We start from the raw sequence: 22,345 nt of genomic DNA on the forward strand, positions 1-22,345 counted from the left end.
ACACATGCACAGACACACACAGCTACCAACCCTAGTCCTTCACTACTTCATCTTTTTATTACATTTTCTCTCTCTTTCTCTCTCCCGGCTGTGGCATGTTATGTGAATTCCTAATGAGATGGTGCTGTCATTCATCTCAATTATTAATGGAGAAGTTTCAGCCAGACTGTAGATTAGCTGGAAAACGAGAGAGGGAGACAGAGAAAGGTACAGGATGAACACTATGGAGCTAAGAGGCAGGAGGTAGAGCGAGAATAAAGAATTGCTGCTGTGAAAGCTGCATTACCCGGTAAAGTAAAAGTGAAGGCAGCAGCCAAACTGCTGAGTTACTGCAGTGTTTGAAAGAAAAGAGCAGCAATTGTCTCTCCATCGTAAGCCTCTGCTGCTCTTTTCTGTTTAACTTTGCAGAGGTCATTGCAAGGCTGCAACTACAGGGCTAAAATCACAACTCCCAGTGCGTGTGTCCATATAGGGTTGTTCTTTGGCAGATAAGTGCTGGCAGGGCACTGGGGAGCGCTTCATCCCAGTGCTCCAACAAAATAGCGTTGGTCGTGGGTTTTGTTTCTATGAAAACAACGCCTGACACTACGTAAACAGAAGCAGACTGACATGAGCTAGGTAGCTAACTTAATGCGTTAACTACACAGCTAGTTTCTGTCTGACATATCCTACAGCTCAGGATAGACAGACCAGAACAAGCTTCTCCTCCATTTTCTTGGTTACCAGGTTGATGAGTCTCGCCCCATCTGATTGGTTGCCTGAAAAGGAACTATTGTGATGTCACCAGCGCCTCTCTGAAAAGTTCAGAGATTTTCAACTAGAGGCACTCGGAGGGGCCCCACAAAAAAGGTGGAGCGCTCTGAAAAGAGATGCTGGAAACAGCACTCTCTGCTCATTGGGAACAATTGAAAAAAGACGCTGGTGCTCAGAAAAAAATGCTATATGGACACACGCCCTTTGGCTAAATATCACAAAGATTTATTCTTGGTCTATGGAAACAGAAATAATGAATTTTTCATGTGCACCATATATTTTGTTTGACCAGTGTAGTCACTTTTCAGAGTGAATCAGCTATTTGGTCTAATTTTTTTATTCTTATGTTTTTATCTAACCAAGGTCCATATTAACAAACAAGAATTTCCTTATTTCCTTGGCTTTTTTACCTTTGCACAAGCTGCTTGCTAGTCATTGTCTTGGTTAAAATCAAAGATTCTCCAAAACAAAAACCATGGCTTGTCTTTAGTAGATGCAAAGCATGTCATGGAGCTGGATTGTAATTAATTCAAAAACTCAAATATTCACATTTAGTACTGCATTTAGTGTTCAACCGTTTCTATACACACCGAATTACAGCACCTGTAGGAACGGAATAATAATAGCATACCATAGACCTACAGGTAAAGTGTAGATACTGTATGTCGATGTTGCCACCTACAGGCAATGAAAGTGATAACAGCTGTGCTGAGCATTACAGCTGCTGTTTTTTTCTTTTAAAAAAGCTGCCGTTTTGTGTGGTTTTGCGAGGGCTTTCACAAAGGGGTAATTTTTGCGAGTTAGCTTTCAAAAAGAGCAGAGCTGTAACATCCAGAGAGGTGTGGGAGCACAAAGTCTTTGGTCTTGTAGCTAATTTGTACCAGGGAAACTGAGTAAGTGGCTGCTGAGGGTTCTCTCACCCAAGAGCTACACCCAAGAGAAAAGTTTTAGCTACTGCTGTCTGTTGTAATTTAAGCGTAATTTTAGTCAGACCCTAGCCTTAAGGCCAGGGAGTAAAGCTTGTGATGTGGCTATGGTCATCGTAACATGAAATATGCTGTGTGGCAGAAGCAAGAATGGACAAGTACTTGATCAGTCACTTTTGGAGACAATATTTTACTTTTTCCATAGCAGGGCACTTCATGTACTCCAAAGACATTAGGTTCATTGTGCTCAAAAAGTATTTATTTAAAGGTGGGAGCTTCAGGGTTTAAATACAGTATTTCAGTGGGGAAACAGAGGAAGCCCTCCAGTTAAATGCAGTTGCAATTTCACTTTTCCACCTGATTGCTTGCCCTTCTCCCCCACTCACACAGAAGTGTATAGTGGGAAGGGGTAATGGAAGATAAAGAAAGAGGCGTTAACTTCCAGTGACTTTTATAATCATGTGTGAGATGATCCATGCGGGGAGTCCCCCTCTTGGCCCACGCACTACTCCACCCGAACACTCTGTGCATGCAAATGGGTGGTCCCAAGTGGAACCATGTAACGACAACACACACACAGTTGTAAGCCATTTTTAAATACAATCGTTGACACATGCGCAGTGCAAGCGTTTCACATATCACGACAGGCTGGATCTCACCAGGGACTGTATTATTTTTATATTATTTGGAGACACACTGATGCAGATGAAGACAAGAGCATGAAGGAGGCAAGTGAAGGGAATATATGGAAGGAGGAGGAGGTGTTTTATCACTCCTCCACAGAACCATAACCTCATCCTGCAGTCCATTCAGTCAATCAGTCAGTCAGTGTGTATGTCTGTGTGTGTGTGTTTGTGTGTGTGTGTGTGTGTGTGTGGGTGGGTGTGGGTGTGTGTGTCTGCTCTGAGTGCTCTATTATAGGGCCACCTGCTTCCTTTTAAATATCTCATCACTTCCTGTGTGCACTCAGCAAACATGGTCACTGCATTAGCTGCGGGGCGGAAAGGTGTGTGTGTGTGTGTGTGTGTGTGTGTGTGTGTGTGTGTGTGTGTGTGTGTGTGTGTGTGTGTGTGTGTGTGTACCTGACTTTCAAAGACAATCTCTGCAGCACTCACAGCTAAGGCACACTAGAATGTGAGAGCTTGTGCGTGTGTGCGTGTGTGCGTGTGTGTGTGTGTGTGTGTGTGTGTACCTGACTTTCAAAGACAATCTCTGCAGCACTCACAGCTACGGCACACTAGAGTGTGTGTGTGTGTGTGTGTGTGTGTGTGTGTGTGTGTGTGTGTGTGTGTGTGTGTGTGTGTTGTGTGTTAGGTGTGTGTCTTGCCGGGATGCTCACATTAAGCCTCCACTGGCTCCTTTTATAATTTTAATGAATAATTAATGCGCGGCTGTAAAATGTATTGCTTGACAAGAGTTGCATTTTGGTAGCTCTATGTGCATGTGTGTGACCGCGTTCTTCTACTGTGATTACTTGTTACATCTGAAATCCCTCTCCCCTGTAGGATTAGTCTCATGAATTAGTGTCACTTAAAAAAAAAAAAAAAAAAAAGGAAATTCTTAGTAGTTTAAGTGTGCCCTGGTATCCCATTCATGATAATTTGTGAGATTACAATATGCTAATGTGATAATTACAGTGGATGCTTGGCATTAATCAGTTTCTGCTGGCAATGTTGTCGTATTTACTGTTAGGATTACTGCGGCACACTCCAAATTTCTTTCAGGAGACTGTGGTTCTTAGGTTGACACCACGAGAGAGGCTTTAAAAACGCACGCTGCTTTGTTGGAAATGTCTGTCTCTGCGAGCGAGTCGAGATTTTCCTCATTAGAGAGAGAGAAGAGGAATTATGTTACAGGGAGATTGGCACAGATCCATCTGCACAGCAACAACCGGGCACCCAATCACACCTGCGAACATTTCAGAGAAATGAAATATGCACGTTGATAGGAAAAAAAGACACGTGCACAGGTACACACTTTCCCCCATTAATTAAGATTATTCCTCTGTATTTTTAATATCATGATTTATTCATGTGTTTGCAGAGCCCCTTATAGAGCAGCACTGTAAATACATAATGTCTCACACTGAGATCTGAGCTTCAGCTGCTGCTACCTTTTTTCCACCACTTATTATGGAGTCAACTAATGAGTTATTGGACTAGCAGAGAGCAGGAAGGGTGTGCGCTATATAGAGGAGTAGGGACGCATTACATAAATCTACAGAGCCTCATCATAAGCCTGTTTTGCAGTTTGATTAGCTGAAATGGAAACTTGATTGAACATTTGAATCAGGTCATGGCAGTTTTCTGAATAAAATACGATAGTAGAAATAGCATTTTTCCTCTTTCCTTTTTTTCCTGTGTGTCCTGGGCTGCCTGTGGAACATGTGTCGTATTTGTTTTCCTATCTCCTCCTCTAACTGACTCGGCTCACCCTCTGGGTGCAGAAAGACGAGCATGTCCCCTCGTTGCTCGCCTCAGGTGGTGTGGGTGTGCCCCTACTTGCATCAGATGCTGAGCTACAGCACAATGCAAACTGGGAGGCCCAAGAAGTAGTTTCCATTCGGTAGCTCTGGTGTATTACTGCTGTTTTAGTTTTTGTGTTGTTTTGTGGCTCTACTACCTTGCAATGTATGTGCCCATGTGAACATATATGTTCTCATATTGTATATCTCTGCATACTTATATAAATGCATGTATTCGTTTGTCACTGTAGATTGATTTCCAGGGCTGTTAGTGTTGGTGCCAGACAGTTTGAGGATTTCTCACACGCACTCCTCCTGCTCAGCCTTCGCACCTGTAGCCCCAGAAGTGTTTGCAAACACAGAAAGAGTTTTAGCACTTAAATCAACATTTTCTGCTGCGGTTAACAGTTAACTGTTCTGGGTGTCTACAGCTCTTCAAGGAGCCTTATAGTAACAATTTAGACCAAAATGCTTATCCTACAGTCAGCTAGTTCAAGTATGCAGTGTATGATCACAGCCTATTTATGCCTCCCACGCAAATTCTCCTGAGTGAAGTGAAACTGGCACTTTGCACTTGTTGTAAGGGGGTGTTATCGGTGGGATTGAGTATTTAAAACGGTTCTGAATTGGAACCAGTTGCAGGTTTTCGAACTCAAATAATATGGCAGGTTTTTTAAAAGAGATTTGTTTAAAGCCATAAGTGGAATTATATTCAAATCAGTAAAATCCAAATATTACCCCAAATTATTGGACACACATTCTGTCTAGTTCTTCTTCTGATACTGTGGTTCCCTAACGGGAGGGTTGTCAAGTAAGCAGACGATGAACCAACCATGACTGCTCCAAACATCACATGTACAAAAACAGGCAAGACGATAAACTGAAACTCTGACTATGACTCTATATGGTAAAATGGGTCCGGCTACTGATTATCAACTAACTTGAGCCTAGTGTGTGACCAGCAGGACTCTCTTTCCCCCCCCACAGCTCTCACCTGATAGTGACTGACGGAAGATAATCATAAAGCAATCATATGATTTGGAAACAAGTGTGATGTGATGTGAAACAAGTGTGATGTTAAGTTGTGTAGTCATTTGCATCTTTTGTCCATAGGCAGTTTATTGTGGCGTTAGGCCAGTAATACAACCCTGAAAGAAGAGCAAGGCTGTAATCTGATTTTCATCAACGCTCTCCACAGCTCCTGACACCAGCAATGTCTTGTTTCCCAAATCATGGACATCTTCAGGTGCAGAAATGTCGGCACTGTTATGAATAAAAATTATTTTGCAGGAGTGAAAAAATGAATGAAAATAAAGCCAATTTAAAATGATCAACACCAAGATGCAGCTTGCCTTCGTTATTCCAAAAGGCTTGAGTCTTGCAGAAGAGAGGTAAAAAAATGATAGTGAGAATAATATAATCTCCCTCCCTAATTTCTTACTAAATTTAGGCAGGGCTGCAGAATGAAAGAAATAAAGCCTAGCATTCAGCAATGATAAAGAGAAGCCTTGGATTGCTGCCTCCATTAAGACCCACAGCTCATTAAAGGCTATTTAGCAAAAGAGAGAAACCATACTGAACTCCCTGCAAACAAATCAACAGTACAACAGCACAATGAGCACATAAATAGTCAAGAGCTCCAAATCTAATTAAAGTTTGACATCATATGAAAGCCTCCTCCATTTTTCACGTTTGCATGTATTGACTGAGCTATCCCAGAATAGAATAGACAAGAGCATTGTTTACCACTGAAGACCAACTGCAAAGGGGGCAAGGAAGATGAACATTTCCTCACTGGGATCAATAAACTATCACATTATCATTACATTCTCAAAATGTCTCAGGCAGTGCTTCAATTGTAATGTTTTACCTGGAAGCACAAGGTAGCAAACTTGGAAAAAGCTCTCATATGTTCCTTTGGCAATCAAATTTCCCTCCAGTTTGTATGCAACAGAGGGAAAACAAAATTAAAAAAGGACTTTTATGTCTGGTCTCATGCTGTTCATAACAAAGTAATAAGTTGAACTCAGTTTGTTTTGGTTTTTAGTGAGATTTATTTTTTCCCCAACTCCATGTTTTAATTTTAATGTGGTAAACACAATGCAGTAGCTCATGAAGATTATAAAAGTAGCTCCACGATGGACGAGGTTCAGCTGATAATAACTACAATACATTTAAATGAGAATTAGCTCACTCATATTTTTTCCAAATCTCAAGCACAAACAGCTTGCAACAATAATGACAACAGTTAGGACAGGCTTGTGTAGGCTGGAACGAGGTGCTAATGCCTTCACCTGTTGCCATTGCTTAACATTTGCACAACGTCACACTTGGACTATAGATTAGTTTTCTACTTGTTTTTACTTCAAGTATCGAGATATCGCAGATTTCATAATTTCTTTTCTTGTATTTTCACCACCCTTCTTCACTCCATATCTTTTGGTATCATTCTGGAGCTGCTGCTCTTTAGCCTGTCTCCGACCTTTCATTTCATGTCTTATCTGGTCTCCAGCTCAAGTTCATCATCCTGTCTGCTTCTGTCGACCTCTCACCTCGCTTCTGTTGCTGTGTCTAAACTTTAACTCCTTCAAGTACTGCCAGAATACCAGGTTTTTGCCTTTGTCACAATACTAAAATTAAATTTCTAGTCACTGTAATACCCGTGCAAACTTGGAAAAATCACCAAGTTGTCAGCACCTTCAAGGTAAAACTCTGCCAGCAACTTTGCTCAAACCTGTTTTTTTCGACAAATGTGTGTCAACAAATGGGGCTGTCACAAAGAGATGCTCTCTATGTCTGTGTCTGCTTTGTCCTCTGACACACATAAACTCTAGCCACTCTTTCACCTGTTTAAAGTCAAGATGTCTGTCACCCAGCTTCCTGTTTGTCTCTGTCCCTCTGTCATTCATTTCCCCAGACAATAGGTCAGGCTGTGGAGCTGTAAAAATAATTCAGTGTTTTGGGTCTGAAACCCAGATTGCTACTGAGATCACTTCCGGCTTCTTTTATAGCTTAAAACCATCTCCTGATTGAATATTTGCAAGCAAACAGTACTTTTTAACAAAGAGGATGGAGCACTGTGATCACATGCCAAATTCTATTTATGTTAATATATTTTTGGATGTGGCTTAGGTGGTCACTGAATGAATGTAAACGAACACCGTCATGTTGTTTCCGTTCAGGTGGCAGCCATCAATCCAAGCCACCCGCTCGCCCAGATGCCCCTGCCACCCTCCATGAAGAACTGCATCCAGCTGGCAGCCTGTGAGGCCAGTGAACTGCTGCCCATGAACCCCGACCTCCCCGCTGACCTCTTCACTTCCTGCCTCACCACGCCCATCAAGATTGCCCTCCGATGGTAACGTCTCTCTCTTTCTTTTCTTTCTGTTTCCCAGCACACAGCTTCTTACTACACATTAAAAGTATGAAACGTCGAGGAGCGCTTAAATATGTGTTCCACATGGTACATTCAGAGTATGTGCTAAATTCGCTCTGAAGCAATGAGGTAGTCTGGATTTTTTGTCACCTAACCGTAAACGGTTAATTAATGAACCCAAACAGACTTTAATCAAATATCAGCACAAACATTCCACAAAGGACTGTTTCAAGGTTGTTCTAATTAATATGAGGTTTTAATTAAATCTATTTTTCTGTAATAGTCGTATAAAGGAACAGATATTTTTCCTATGACCAAGCAGATGATGGTGTGTTAGTCATTCATTTGTAAAGCTTGTTAGCAGCAGGTTGGATCACTGCTTGGACACTCTGAGGACACGATGATGTTTCCTGAGCAGAGAGCAAATATTCCTCTCTGCTCCGACCCTGCTCAGTATTCAGCTATGATGAGAAATGTAAACCGGCATCATCCACAGCGATGCAGGGATGACGATCCCTGCAGTGCTCGCTTCAGTAAAACAGGTGATAGACATTCAGGCAAAATGAGTGTAAATGCACCATGATGCATCATTGAGAAGACTATACCAACGGAGCTTCAAGCTAAACCGCAAGAACACATGAGTTGCATCAGCCATTCAGCTGTGTGTGGGGCACACTGAGCATGTGGGGGTTGCACACCCAGGCAAAGGTGGTTGCATCACCTCCGATCTCCTGTCAACACAAAACACACACATACATAGATATTTCATTCAAATTCTACATACACATTTACTGTGCCTGTACATCTCTATGTGGGGTGTTAACTTCTTGTATGGCTGCTTGTGGTAAGACAACTTTAAACACTGCTGCATTAAGAATTTGGTACATTTTGGTTAAATAAATTTTTTTTTTTTTTTAATTAATTTTCCTGTCTGAATACACAGGAAGGCCTGGTCACGCCACTATTTATAACAGCGAAATAATTTTTTTAAATACGTGTCTTGCATAAACTGTGAACTTATTGTCCAGTTATTGACCAGGCTGGCTAGCTTGCTAACCTACATTTCGTTGACAGTTAGCTAATATTTACTGACAGAAATCCCGCTAGCTTGGAGATTTTTTGTGGCTGAATGCTGCTACCATATTCCCGCCTGCCTGGCGTGTTAGAGGTTAGCTTGCCAACCACAGTAGATCGCCATTGAGTTTTCTGTCTATTACAAACTTCTGTAATTGAATGAACGTTTAATAACACCTTACTTTTGTAGTTTTGGCCATTATTATCAGTTTTATATCATTTTTCTCACTTTGTTGAGATCTGGAGATGCTGGCACCATGGAAGTCCAAGAAGACAAGGGCCACGAGCAGTCAGACTTTGTTTCATGAAGTTGTGTTCTATAAGCCCTTTTCATGGGAGATAGTTTGACGTGTCACAGTATAGAAATAAAATTAATGATGGCTGAATTCCATTTGTTTCAGGGTCCTGTTATTGGGCATGCTGGCTCACTTTCACACTGTCATGGCTTACTGGAACGCCTGAATAAAACGAAGTCATCATTAATTTTACTATAGTAACACATGTTTTAATCCTACTATGACAAAGCAAAATATTTATTGTAAGTTAGCCCTACTGAGTAAAAGTAAAGAGTTAAAATGTGAGAAAGACACCACCAACACAATTATCACTGACTGGGTTTAAAGAGATTTCCTGCTATGTGACGTTCAGTAAAAGCAGATGAGCACCTCATCCTCCGCCCTACACATGCAGTGTACTAACTCCCTTTGGTGCTATAAATCATTACTTACTTGCATGTTTCTTTGCATTTTAATGACTGAATAAACTTTGAACACATTAAAAGTAACAAGGATGATCTCACAAATTTTCAGCTAAAAATTTGAGAGGGGCAGATAACTTTTTTAAAAGTGTGTAAGTGAGAATGACAGGTTGCCTTCACAAGGCGTCCCGCAGATAGCAGAAAGTTTCCTCTCTGCCATACATGAAGAGTTTTGTTTATCTTCCTCCGCTTTAAGTCCACATACCACCGTGACCTTCAGCATAATGAGGTCTCGGTGGTATGTCAGTGTTATGTTAATATTCCTCAATATGATATTCCTTACCATCATCCCATTTCTGAGAACAAGTTGCTAAAAGCCTGCTGGATAATATTGCCTGAACCATTCCTTACAATAGACTCTGCCTCCAAAAATCAATGTTGTGACTTGCAGGGGAAAGTTGGGACTGATCCTTTCTATTAAGGACTCAGTGAGGTCAACCTTCAGTGGTCTGTATTAATGAATATAACTTGTTGGTCAGTAATGAACCACGGGAAATTCATTCATGTATTATATATGCATTATATATGAAATTCCCTCACCTAGCTCAGTTCAGTTTGATAAGCTCATAAATTCATAAATGAGCTTCAGAAGAATAATTATTAATTCATTCATTTACTCAGTCAACCTTTATTTACACTTGGAAAGTAAAAATATGATTAAATAAATACAGATTCCACAGGGAAAAAATGTATTAATAATTATTCATTTTTGGTGTTCAGTCTTTCCTCTGAAAACTTCTATAAAAGTGTAAATTAAAGCACAAACATGGGACTTTTGAAAGAAGAAATAATGTATTCCTCTTCATAATAAAAAGTTGAATTTATAAGCAAAAAAATACACCCTTACTTAATTCAATACAGTCAGGGGTTTTGCTGCTACAACTTTATTTGGTCTGGTATGACCAGTAGCTTACGGTGGCCAGTGTTAGCTAACTTTGTTGTTGTTAGTTGCTGTGTAAGTGACATTACTGAGTCAGTTTGCAGACTTATTGATTCTTCTCTACTAATGCCACTGTTACACTATGTTTTAGAATTTACCATTGTCCCATAATTGTCACTTGTGGCCACAATGACCACACGCCTGCTTTAAACTCAATTCCTTCAAGGAGGAGGAAGCATGTGCTGCTTGGAGGGACATTACTAATTCCAGACATGGTGTCATCTGGCGTTCAGTGTCCTCCTGCCAGGTTTGGTAGAGAATAACAACTTGATGGAGAAAAGTCCCAATGCTGGAAAACCTCCCTACCAGAGTAAACATGCCAGCTTTGGGCTGCATCTCCATCAGCCTGCTCTCCAGCTTGCACTGTGACAGACATGCAACTCTTCACAACTCTCCATACGTGATGCAGCTCCCTCTCACCCGTTCTTCCCTCCTCCTGTTCTTCATATAGTTAGTAACTGTCTTTCCTGTTCGGTTATTATTTTCTAAATAAATGCATACTGAGCTGTCTTCTCCTTAATTCCACACAGCCCCAGACTAAGAAATAGGGAGAAAATGAGGAAGAGATGGGGTGTAGTTTGGCAAGGTTAGAGTGGGCGGATGGAGGGATTCACTGATGTGCTGGCATACCTTTGTTTTAAAAGTTTAATGAGATGCATTGAGGGATGAATGATGGGGTTTACAGAGAGAGAGAAAGAGAAGGAAAAGGGGAGTGCCAGGCAGAGTGAGTGCATGTGTACCTTCCGTTGTTCAGCTGAGCAGAAAATCATTACCGATGGAACGCCATCTTCAAGGGATTCCCCCACTGCTGCTATGGATGGGGAGGGATGGAGTAGTTGAGCATCTGAAAATAGAGGGGGAGGCAGTGGGATGGCATCAGCGGTTTGTGGGGGAACAGGAAGGAGAAACAACTGAGTAAAAGCTCAGGCTACGTGTCAAACTCTACCCATGCTAAAGGTTAGGCTCTAGTGATGGCAATGACAGTCGATCTGTTGGTAGGTCAGTCAGTTGGTTTGACCACTTAAATCCAGAGTGAAATATCTCAACAACTATTGGATGTATTGCCTAACTTCATCTTGCAAGCAGGTGAAAGTTTTTGACTATCCAGTGCATTACTGCCATACCTACTAACTAGTTGGTTTGGGACAAAATTTGGTACTAGACCTTTCACCTCAACTGTATAAAAAATCACCTTTGAATGAATAAGAAATAACAATGAGTTTGAATTATTGTAAACACAACCCATGTAGCATAATCGTTGTCATAATGCAGCTGCATCTTTAAAAAGGCGCAAATAGCCTTACTTTTATTCATGATTTATTCCATCTATAATGTCCAAAATGCTTCTGCACTACTTCTCAAATGGTATGGTGTTAAGGTTATCTGTTCAGCCCAACAAGCTAGTTAACGAACAAGAACAACAATTCAATTCAATTTCAATTCAGTTTTATTTATAGCGCCAAATCATAGCACAGTAGGTTTATAACATAAAGATGTGTAGTAATAATGAGACTAATAATAGCACTAATAATCATAATAATAGGGTGAATAATAATACTACTAAAACTAAATTTAATAATAGTTGATAATAATAGTATTTGAATCAGTGGGTGTTGAGCAGGAGCATGGGGGCTGTAGGTGGTTTGCAGTCACAGATCCAGACTCTGCAGCACCAGGGGCAGAAATACCTGCAGAAAGCGACAGGAAGAGAGAGGAGAGAGACGAGAAAGCACAAAACTACGGGAGAGAGAAAAAGCCAAGTTAGTATCGAGTATTGATGCCATATGAATGTGTGCAATTGCCTCATTTACCAAAAAGAGGACATGCAATTGATCATAATGCATTGAACAAACATCCCCTGCTGAAGTACACTGTTAATTTTGAATTTGTTGCAATCATTATCATATAATAGTTAGTTTTTTTCAATGTTCGGACGGAATGTTCTAAATTTCAGTGAAAGGTGACAGTCCTGTTTGGACTGCAAATCATGATTTTTATGATTCCCAGACGATGTACTGTAATAACTTTGGAGATCCCCTGACTTTTACTTTAGCGTCACCAGCAGGTTGACATTTTTGGGTCAAAGTGAAATGTCTTGACAACTACAGGTATCGCAATGAAATTTGGTACAGACGTTCATGTTCTCCGCAGGATGAATTATAATCAGTCTGGTGATGCTTTATAGTTTAATTCAAGAATTTCTCCAATATTTTGGTTTATTACTAGATATGCGCAAAACTAATGACAATCCCGCTAGTCTTAGGTGCACATTTTGATTAGTTATAATCAGGAAAAGTTATAATATAGCAGCCATGGTAACATTACCCGCTAAACATCAGCATGTTACCTGACGTCATCAGTTTAACGTGTTATCACACTTCAATTAGCATTTAGATCAAAGCACCACAGTGCTGGCACCAAGCACAGCCTCCTAGAGCAAGTGGCATGGTTGTAAAGTCTTGTTAAATTACCAAATTTGACCTCTCAGGAAGAATAGAAAGATTATCAAGGGGAAATTTATCTAGGAGATGTGAGGGTGCATCACCTCTGCAATTCAGCCCTTTAGGGAAGACGAAGGCAGCAGCAGTGTATCTCTGTGGAATGCAAAGCAGGCTGAGCCAACTCCTCAGCAAGTGCCTGTCTCTTCAATATTGCACCAATACCACCAGCATTACACATGCTAACCCTGCCCCTAGGGTGCTGTTTTTTCCTGCATGTATGTGAATAATCATGCAGGCACTTATACAGGTAGTGCATAAATGCTGTTAATGCCGATGATGATCTGTACATGTAAGTCTTTTACCCTTGCTGCTCAACTCTAACAGTTACAAGGGTGAGCTCAAGTAGTATCTCATTATTAACCTCATATATGTGCTTTAAACAATATGTGCACCTTCAAGAGCAGGAATGCAGACGAGATTTTATTGGAAATGCAGCAGCGAGGGCCCATGTGACCGCATCTTGGAACACACGCACACACGCACTGACATACACATAAAAAAACATGGCTGCGTCTCTGTCCTCTCGTTTGCAGCTTTAATAGGTGGAATGAGGAAAATTAAGCATTCACTGTTGGTATTTATAGCCTTAACACACACCCCCACAGACACACTGTTCTTATTCTGGAGCCTTGGCTTTAATAACTGAAATGTAAATTACATGTAAAAATTTTCACACACCCATCATGTTTCTTGATGTAGGGTGAACTAAAGAGGAAACTGTTACATAACACTCGTATGCCTTAGCTGACTAGTTTCTGGAGACCTAAATCGATTTGAAGCGAGCACCAGGTTTACCTCAGAAAACCCCATCATATATACAGTAAAACTCTGTCCTGTTCTAAAGGCTTGACTGTTTGCTGACGTCACACCATATTTTTTGAGCAAGTTTAAAAATGTTCTGCAGTCTAATCAAGAGGAAGGCTTACACTGCTGGTTCCAGTTGCTAGAACAGTTTGTGCATCTCATGATAATCAGAGGTCAAATGTTGATAATACGTTATTGGCTAAATTATTTATCTGGCCTAATATAATCATTGTATTATCTTGTAGCTCTCACAAAAAATGGTCAAGGCTGGATTACAAATAGGGCAGAGAGGGAAACTGCCCCAAGACCGAAGACCCCTGGTGTCTTTAAAAGTCCCAGGTTCAGTGCATATCAGTCAGATTAGGTAATCAGATTAACTGCCAGTTTATTTTGCATCACTTAAGTACAATATCAACTGAGGTGGATCCTGCATTATTTACTAATTTTGTGTCCCTATATTATAGAAGGGTAAAGTCAAGTGAAGTCAAATTTTATTTATATAGCCCAATATCACAAGTCACAAATTTGCCTCAAGGGGTTTAAAGGGGTCCTGTGTCAAATCTAAATGTTCAGAATAGTAGTACTAGTTGGGCTTGATTTTTTTTTTTTCCTTTTTCTTTTTTTCAAACATTTTACAACTGCACAAAAACAAAAAAAATCCTATTACATTGATATATTTCCCCACCTTAGTATAGGTAAATAATGAAGCTGCCATTTGTAGCATACAGAGTGCACTGTCCTTAACAAGAACTTGGAGGCCAGAGGGTATATATACACTGAACATAGGGAGGTACGTACGGCATAATTGGGGGCTCAACAGTAAACTTTTGCCCCAGGGTCTCTAACAGGTTAATTTGGCCATGCCTGTGATCTCTTATAACGGACAATTTCTCTTTAAGATGACTCTCATTATTATTCATAGGTTTTTGTTCGGATCGAGGAAAGTTGGGTCAGAAGTTTTGAAAAGCAAAATCTTTATGCTAAAGCAAAATTACAAAAAAAAATAGAAATTTTGAAGCATCCATGATGCTCTATAGAATGAGCAACAAGAGAACAAAACATCCCCATCTGGGGTGATTATTATTTTTTACAAGAACACCTTGATTTGATTAAAAGGGAACTGTGGAGATTCAGTGGGCAGGACATTTTACAGTTGAGAAATAAACCTTTTCAGTGTTCTCAGGTGGAAAAGCTATGTAATAGAGATAGTTTCTAAATTACAGAAAAACATACTTTTGGCTTCTCTGTACTGAAATTTTGTGTTTTTTGTTACTTAAATCTCCAAAATCACCCACCCGTATGTATAAATATTTAATACAAAGTTCCCTCAGGATGAAGCCAATGAATTTCTACCTTGTTAAATAACCAGAACATATTCCGTTAAATCTACCAAAAATAATGATGTCATCAGGTGATATCTGCTTTTTACTGTATATCCAGATGAGTTAAGTTTGAATGTCAGGCTTACAGCTATGATTCAGAAAATGTGCTTCTATCTCTGAAAAATCACCATGGCTGCTGTTATAGGCTCAGCAGTTGTTTTATTATTCACTGTCAGAGACGCTCCAGGATTTGTCTCTGGGTGACATCATAGCTATGGTCTGTCTCTGTGCTTTTCAGCTGAAACAGAAACTTGTTAAAATTCAGAAATTAAAAATTTAAAGGTGCGATGGTGTAGGAAGTAACGTGAATTCTTTAGGGTGGATTTCCATTTTAAGTGAATTCTGCTAAAGGCAAGGTCAGCATCCCTGTATATTCAGGAAATTTCTTTCAATTATCATAATATGTCCAGTAAACCACTGGCGATACGCTTTGATGTTAAAGTTGAAATGAAAGCAGTAATGAAGCATGATTCTATGCTAATCAGGCAGGCGCATATCCATCTTCACATTTGACTTATTAATGATCAAAAAAAGCACATAAATCATAATGTATCATCATTTGAAATGTTGCTTTGAAACAAGGGTAGTTCTACTGCAGCTTAGGATCCCAATACCACTTAATGAGCAGCTTGTAATGAGCTTATGTAACAATGAGAAATGTGGTAAGAGGCAGTTGAAATACAAATATCTTTCTCTTCTCACAGTCTTTTTCACATATATTCTACTATAAAATGGATTTTACACATATAGACCATTAACATTTTGAAGTGAAGACATTGTATTGTGCTCATCAACTGCCAGAATTTTGCTATGCAACATTAAAAGAATACTCACCGATTGTAGGATTGAACAGTAGCTTTGAAAATTTTGCATTTTTGTCCATTTCCAATGTTTTAGCTCCATGCCTCTGAATCGCTGGCCACATTGCTGATTTTTTAACAAAAATATCGCAACGGTTTAGGAATTACAGCCATTTTTATACATAGTCCCTCCATTTTCAGAGATTCAAAGGTAATTGGACAATTGACTGACAATCATTTTCTCGCCCAGGAGTGTTCTGTTCCCCCGTTATTTCATGACAAATTAAGCAGATAAAAGGTTTGGAGTTGTTTCCAAGTGTTGAATTTGCATTTGGTAGCTATACATGTGAACTCTCAATATACATCCAAAGAGGTGTTGACGCAAGTTATGGAGGCTTTCATTGGGCTTAAAAAAACAAGACAAACCTATCAAACAGATGGCAGAATCCTTAGGAGTGGCCAAATCAAAAATCTGGCTCATTCTTAAAAAGAAGGAATACATTGGTGAGCGCAACACAACTAAAGTGGATGGTCTTTCCTTGATGAGGAAAAAACCCCTTCACAACATCTAGCCAGGTCAAGAACACTCTCGAGGAAGTAGACGCATCATTGTAAAAGTCTACAATCAAGAGATGCCTTCATGAATATAAATACAGAGGGTTTACCACAAGGTGCAAACCACTGGTAACACTCAGGAACAGAAAGGCTAGATTAGACTTTGCCAGAAAACATCTAAAAAAGTCTGCCAAGTTCTGGAGTCAGATTCTTTAGACAGATGAAACCAAGATTAATTTGTACCAGAATGATGGGAATAGAAGAGTTTGGAGAAGGAAAGGAACAGCTCACGATCCAAATCATACCACATCATCTGTCAAACAGGGTAGAAGCAATTATTATGGTATAGGCATGAATGACTGCCAATGGAACTGGGTCACTGGTGTTTATTGATGATGTGACTCCTGATCACAGAATCATCAGCAGGATGAATTCTGAAGTGTATAGGTCTATACTATCTGCTCAGATTCAGCAAAATGCTGCAAAACTGATAGGATGGTGCTTCACTGTAGAGATGGATAATGACCCAAAACATACTGCAAAAGCAACCCAAGAGCTTCTCAAAGCAGAGAAATGGAATATTCTTCAATTGCCAAGTCACTCACCTGACCTCAAATCAATTGAGCATGCTTTTCACTTCCTGAAGACAAACCTGAGGGCAGAAAGACCCACAAACAAGTAACATCTGAAGGTGGTTACAGTAAAGGCCTGGAGAAGCATCTCAAGAGAGGAAACTCAACATTTGGTGATGTCAATGGGTTCCAGACTTCAGGCAGTTGTTGACTTCAAAGGATTTGCATGGAAGCTTTAAAAATAATCCATACATTTATAATTTTCGGTTTGTCCAAATACTTTTGAACCTCTGAAAATGGAGGGACTATGTATGAAAATGGCTGTAATTCCTATGCGATATTTTTTTTAAACCCTTGAATTAAAGCTGAAAGTCTTCACTTCAGTCACATCTTGATGGCTTTGTTTCAAATCCATTGGGGTGGTGTACAGAGGCAAAATTACAAAAATTGGGTCACTGTCCAAATACATATGTACTTACTGTATGTTCCTAACAATCATCGCTATGCCAGTTAAACACTAAATACTCAGCATCTGGTAGAGCCGCAGTGCCAAGAGCATGCAACTGAACGACCCTGAAGAACAAGGGAAAAGCTTCTGTAGTTAGTTTAATATGTTATCACACTGGTTGTTCTGTTTTTTGGTATGGCTTTGGGTCACTTTTGAAAAACGTTGTAACTGCTCTGCATTCCAGTCAAGTCTCTTCAAGTCCATTTTATTTATAGATCCCCAAATGACAAGTTTGTCTCAAAATGAAACCCTCTTTCCTTAGACCTTCAGTTAGGTGGAAGAATCCCTAAAAAACCATTGCAGGTTTTTTAGGGATTTTAGGGAAGAGGCAAATATCAAGGAGTCATTCACAAAGGGAGAGAAGAGCCCCTATATGCTAAAAGAGGATGAAGCAGTAAAATGCAGAGAGCGTCACATAAGAACAAGCAAATATGTAGCAAATGAGAACCTGGGTTAGAAAAATCTGGATGAATTATTAACAGGTGTGAGTGTTTGATGCTAAAAAGATTTCTGGTGGAGTATTGCTTTAAGAAGACAAATTCGGAGATTGTTTTAGAGATACCAATGTTCAAACTATTCCTCATTAGGTTTTAAAACAGCAGTTTGGAGTTGAAACCACAGGGTCCCAAGGCCACCTCAATGACATGCAGATGTTCTACAGTCAGGGAGAATACATAAATCTGCCTTAGACTGAAACCTAAATATGCAATATATGATGATAGTGCTAATTGCTGTGTTGTAGCTACTGTTAATTATTATGTTAACAAGATAACAGATGTGAAAAAGGAGTGAACAATAAGAACCATGTCTCTTCTTGATCACGAAATACGCAAATAAACTGTATTTCTCATATTTACAAGTACCTTGGTTTTCAACAATATACAGTGCAAAGTGTGATAAAGCTCATGTATATTGTAGGTCAGTGACAGAGCAGATTAGATTTGATATCACCTAGCAGCCCTTACAGCACATGACTGATAGAGACGGTGACTTGGGACAGGAAGGCTGATTGAAAGAGTAATGAGCTGTAGATCCGGCCCTGTGGGAACAAGAGGAGACACTCTGCTCCACCCGCTCCCCCTCCACCTCCCACCCTGGGAGCAGCATAGTAGTTCCCTCACACAAGATCCACTTAATTTCCCTCCTCAAAGTTTAATATGTACAAGCCCACTCTTACCCACTTCTCTCAGCATACACACACTTGCTCTCTCTTTTTCACCAGTCCAATTAAAGTTTGGCCACCTTGCTCTCTGTTCGTAATAATCCCTCATTTTCGTCATCATCTCTTGCCTCCAGCCCTACTGTACTTCTGTCAGTTTATCTGTATTCTCGACATCGCAGGAACATTTAGTTCACCAGCCATAGCTGTTGGTGCATCCCAAAGTTCGGCAACCACTCATATTAGATGTCATAACAACAAACTTGACTTCGACAACAGTTACTGGGGAGTTTTGCCATATTTTATGATAGAGTACATACAGTGTATGCCTGAACTCACTTCTGCTGTCCTTCTGGGAATCGTTTATCTGCTGTGTTTTGGTTTCTAATCCCCCTTCTTCTTGTTTTTTCTTGTCTTTTACCCCAAGACGTAACTTATTCCACACATTCTAGTGTAGCAGTTATTTTCTTCGAGAGAGCTATCAAAAAGATTAACTCTATTTTCCACATTTTCCTCGCACCGTGGCTCTAAGGATGGTAAAATTAGTTGGTTGATCAGTCTACCATTTTGGTCTAAACTTCACCATGACACTGATCCCCTGACATTCACGGTCAGGTGATCCCCTGATTTTTTTCTCTTTGGCCATCATTAGGTCAGAATTGTCTACATGGCCACTGGAATATGGTACAGACATTCATGTTTCCTTAGGATGAAGTAAAATAACTTTGGTTATCCCATAACTTCATCCAGCCATGAGCATGTAAGCATGTTAGCCTGCTGATCTTAGCGTTTAGCTCAAAGCACAGCTGTGCCCAAGTACACTTGTACATAGCCGGCGGCATGGCTGTGGACTCGTTCACTATGCCTGAAATCACTCCGTCTCTGCTGCAATATGCACTGTATTTACATTCCAGTATTTTATATGAAAGTCCCAATTCTTAGTGTGAATTTTATGCACCATATTGTGTCCTCAAAAATTCCTGCGATGGAAAATATTGCTAACAATTCCACCATGAAATGTGTTGCATTTTATACAGTTAAGTACATAAGTATTTGGACAGTTTGAAACAAAGCCATCAAGATTTGATTAAAGTATAGACTTTCAGCTTTAATTCAAGGGGTTTAACAAAAAACAGCATTAACCCTTCCAGAATTAGCCTTTTTTGGCTGGACTACAACAGTAAGGCCAGCCCTATGAGCGCAAATGTCACTGATTGAAGAAGGGAGTGAGTGAGGTTACACCATCTTTCAGCTGAATGCCGCGTGACTGAGTGCCGAAGTTACACCACTGGTTGCCCGGAGTGTTGAAGTTTCCCCATTGGCCATTGCTCTTTAAAATTAATTGGCACAAACTGTTTTTATTACATCATCAGGGGGGTGTTTACTGGCAGTATTGCCAACTTAGCGCCTTTGTCAGTAGATTTACTGACTTTTCACACCCCCTTTAGTGACCTTTCACAAAGGCACCTAGCGACAAATCTGTGACTTTTTGGATGAACTTTAGCTGCTTTCCATAGAAGAGATTCACCAGTATTGTCACATGAGCGCGAGGTTGGGCTTTCCCTCCGCAGGCACATCTCATATCTCATTCAATTGACCCCAGAGCAGCTGCATAGATGTGAATGAGCTTCTAACTTTCTCTCTGAGTGATAATTTTACAAGTAAATATAGCCGACATCACAGCTCAGCTGTTGTATTTAGCTTATGTGTGTGGTGATTTTATCAGACGATATCACAGTTATAAAATCAGGATTTTAGCAGTGCAGCGGAGCAGTTTGGAAACAGCTTGGAAGTGATTGCTGATTAACATGTAGTCTTAATGGGCTGCGTTACAGTCACTATTTCATACTTGTACTGTTGTCTGACAACAAAAATAGAAATACATGTAAATGAAAACAGCTTTATTGGGAATTTGGTTGTATTAAAATACTGTATATGTGAGCACAGAGAGAACGAGAGAAGGAAACAGATAAAGGATGGTCCACCGATATACTAGGTTTTACCTAGTCTTGTCACACAAAGTCTGTTATTTTCAGAGGCTCAAAAGTAATTGGACAATTCACTGACAATCAGTTTCATGGCCAAGTGTGGCCTCTTGATTCCAAGTGTTGAATTTGCTTGTGCTAGCTGTTCATGGGAACTCTCAATATGCGGTCCAAAGAGGTGTCGATGCAAGTGAATGAGGCCATCATTAGGCTGAAAAAACAAAAGAAACCTATCAGACAGGTGGCAGAAACTGTAGGAGTGGCCCAATCAACAATTTGGTACGTTCTTAAAATGAAGGAATACACTGGTGAGCTCAGCAACACCAAAAGGCCTGGAAGACCACAGAAAACAACTAAAATGGATGATCGCAGAATTCTTTCCTTGATGAGGAAAAACCCCTTCACAGCATCTAGCAAGGTCATGAACACTCTTGAGGAAATAGACGCATCATTATAAAAGTCTACAATCAAGAGACGCCTTCATGAATGTAAATACAGAGGGTTTACCACAAGGTGCAAACCACTGGTAACACTCAAGAACAGAAAGGCCAGATTAGACTTTTTAGAAAACATCTAAAAAATTCTGCCCAGTTCTGGAACAAGAGTCTTTAGACAGATGAAACCAAGATTAACGTGTACCAGAATGATGGGAAGAGAAGAGTATGGAGAAGGAAAGGAAAAGCTCATGATCCAAAGGGATACCACATCATCTGTCAAACATTGTGGAGGCAGTGTTATGGTATGGGCATATATGGCTGCCAATGGAACTGGGTCACTGGTGTTTATTGATGAAGTGACTCCTGATAGAAAGAGCAGAATTAATTCTGTGTGTGTATAGGGTGTATAGGGCTATACTTTCTGCTCAGATTCAGCCAAATTATGCAAAACTGATAGGACGGTGCCTCACAGTACAGATGGAATATTATTCAATGGCCTAGTCAGTCAACTCACCTCAACCCAGTTGAGCATGCTTTTCACTTCCTGAAGACAAACCTGAGGGCAAAAAGACCTATAGACAAGCAGCAAGTGAAGACAGCTCCAGTAAAGGCCTGGCAAAGCATCTCAACGGAAGAACTTAGCATTTGGTGATGTTGGTTTGTCCAATTAGTTTTGAGCATCTGAAAATAGAGGGACTATGTATAAAAATAGCTTTAATTCCTAAACAATTAATGCAATATTTTTGTTAAACCCCTTGAGTTAAAGTTGAAAGCTGAAATTGTGGTTGTGTACAGAGGCAAAATTACAAAAATTGTGTCACTGTCCAAATACTTATGTACCTAACTGTAGATGCAAAAATTAACTGTCATGCAACCCTTTAAACTGAAAAATGATGATGACTCAGATTTTACTGAAATTACACTTTACTCACCAACAGTAAACTATTGAGTGTCTATAATACACTGTCAGGTGTAGTCAATGAGTGACCAAGGGTGGGACTTCTGACATGGACTTAGTCTTGTTAACGAGCCAAACGTGGCCATTATGAAGAGCAGAAAAATTATTTAGGAGGAAACTGTAGCATTACTACCCGGCAGATCTGAGAGTTATTCCACAATTCAGCCCTTTAGGGCAGAAGCAAGCAGCAGCGATGAATCTCTTTGGAATCCAAAGCAAGCTGATCCGACTCTTTGGCAAGTGTATGATCCCATCTCTTCAATATTACCTGCTCTACGTATGGTAACCCTGCTACTGGGCCAAATCTAGTTTCCTCAGTAGGAAATATTCCTGAATAAAACCTAAAGTAAAGTGCCCTCATCATCCCTGGCTGACGGATGCTTTTTAGAATTAT

The 22,345-nt window shown here is 40.1% G+C and overlaps 1 protein-coding gene across 4 annotated transcripts in view; it reads left to right on the top strand.

The window, feature by feature from the left end:
• The window catches only part of rptor (regulatory associated protein of MTOR, complex 1), a 182,232-nt gene that overhangs the window by 66,928 nt on the left and 92,959 nt on the right, over window positions 1-22,345 (top strand). For all 4 annotated transcript variants that reach the window (XM_040145423.1, XM_040145425.1, XM_040145427.1 and 1 more), the window contains exon 7: window positions 7,326-7,501. In XM_040145423.1, coding sequence (XP_040001357.1) covers window positions 7,326-7,501 — 176 coding nt within the window. The remainder of the gene's footprint in view (window positions 1-7,325; window positions 7,502-22,345) is intronic.

Source organism: Xiphias gladius, chromosome 15, assembly GCF_016859285.1.
Source record: "Xiphias gladius isolate SHS-SW01 ecotype Sanya breed wild chromosome 15, ASM1685928v1, whole genome shotgun sequence".
Taxonomy (NCBI): Eukaryota; Metazoa; Chordata; class Actinopteri; order Istiophoriformes; family Xiphiidae; genus Xiphias; species Xiphias gladius.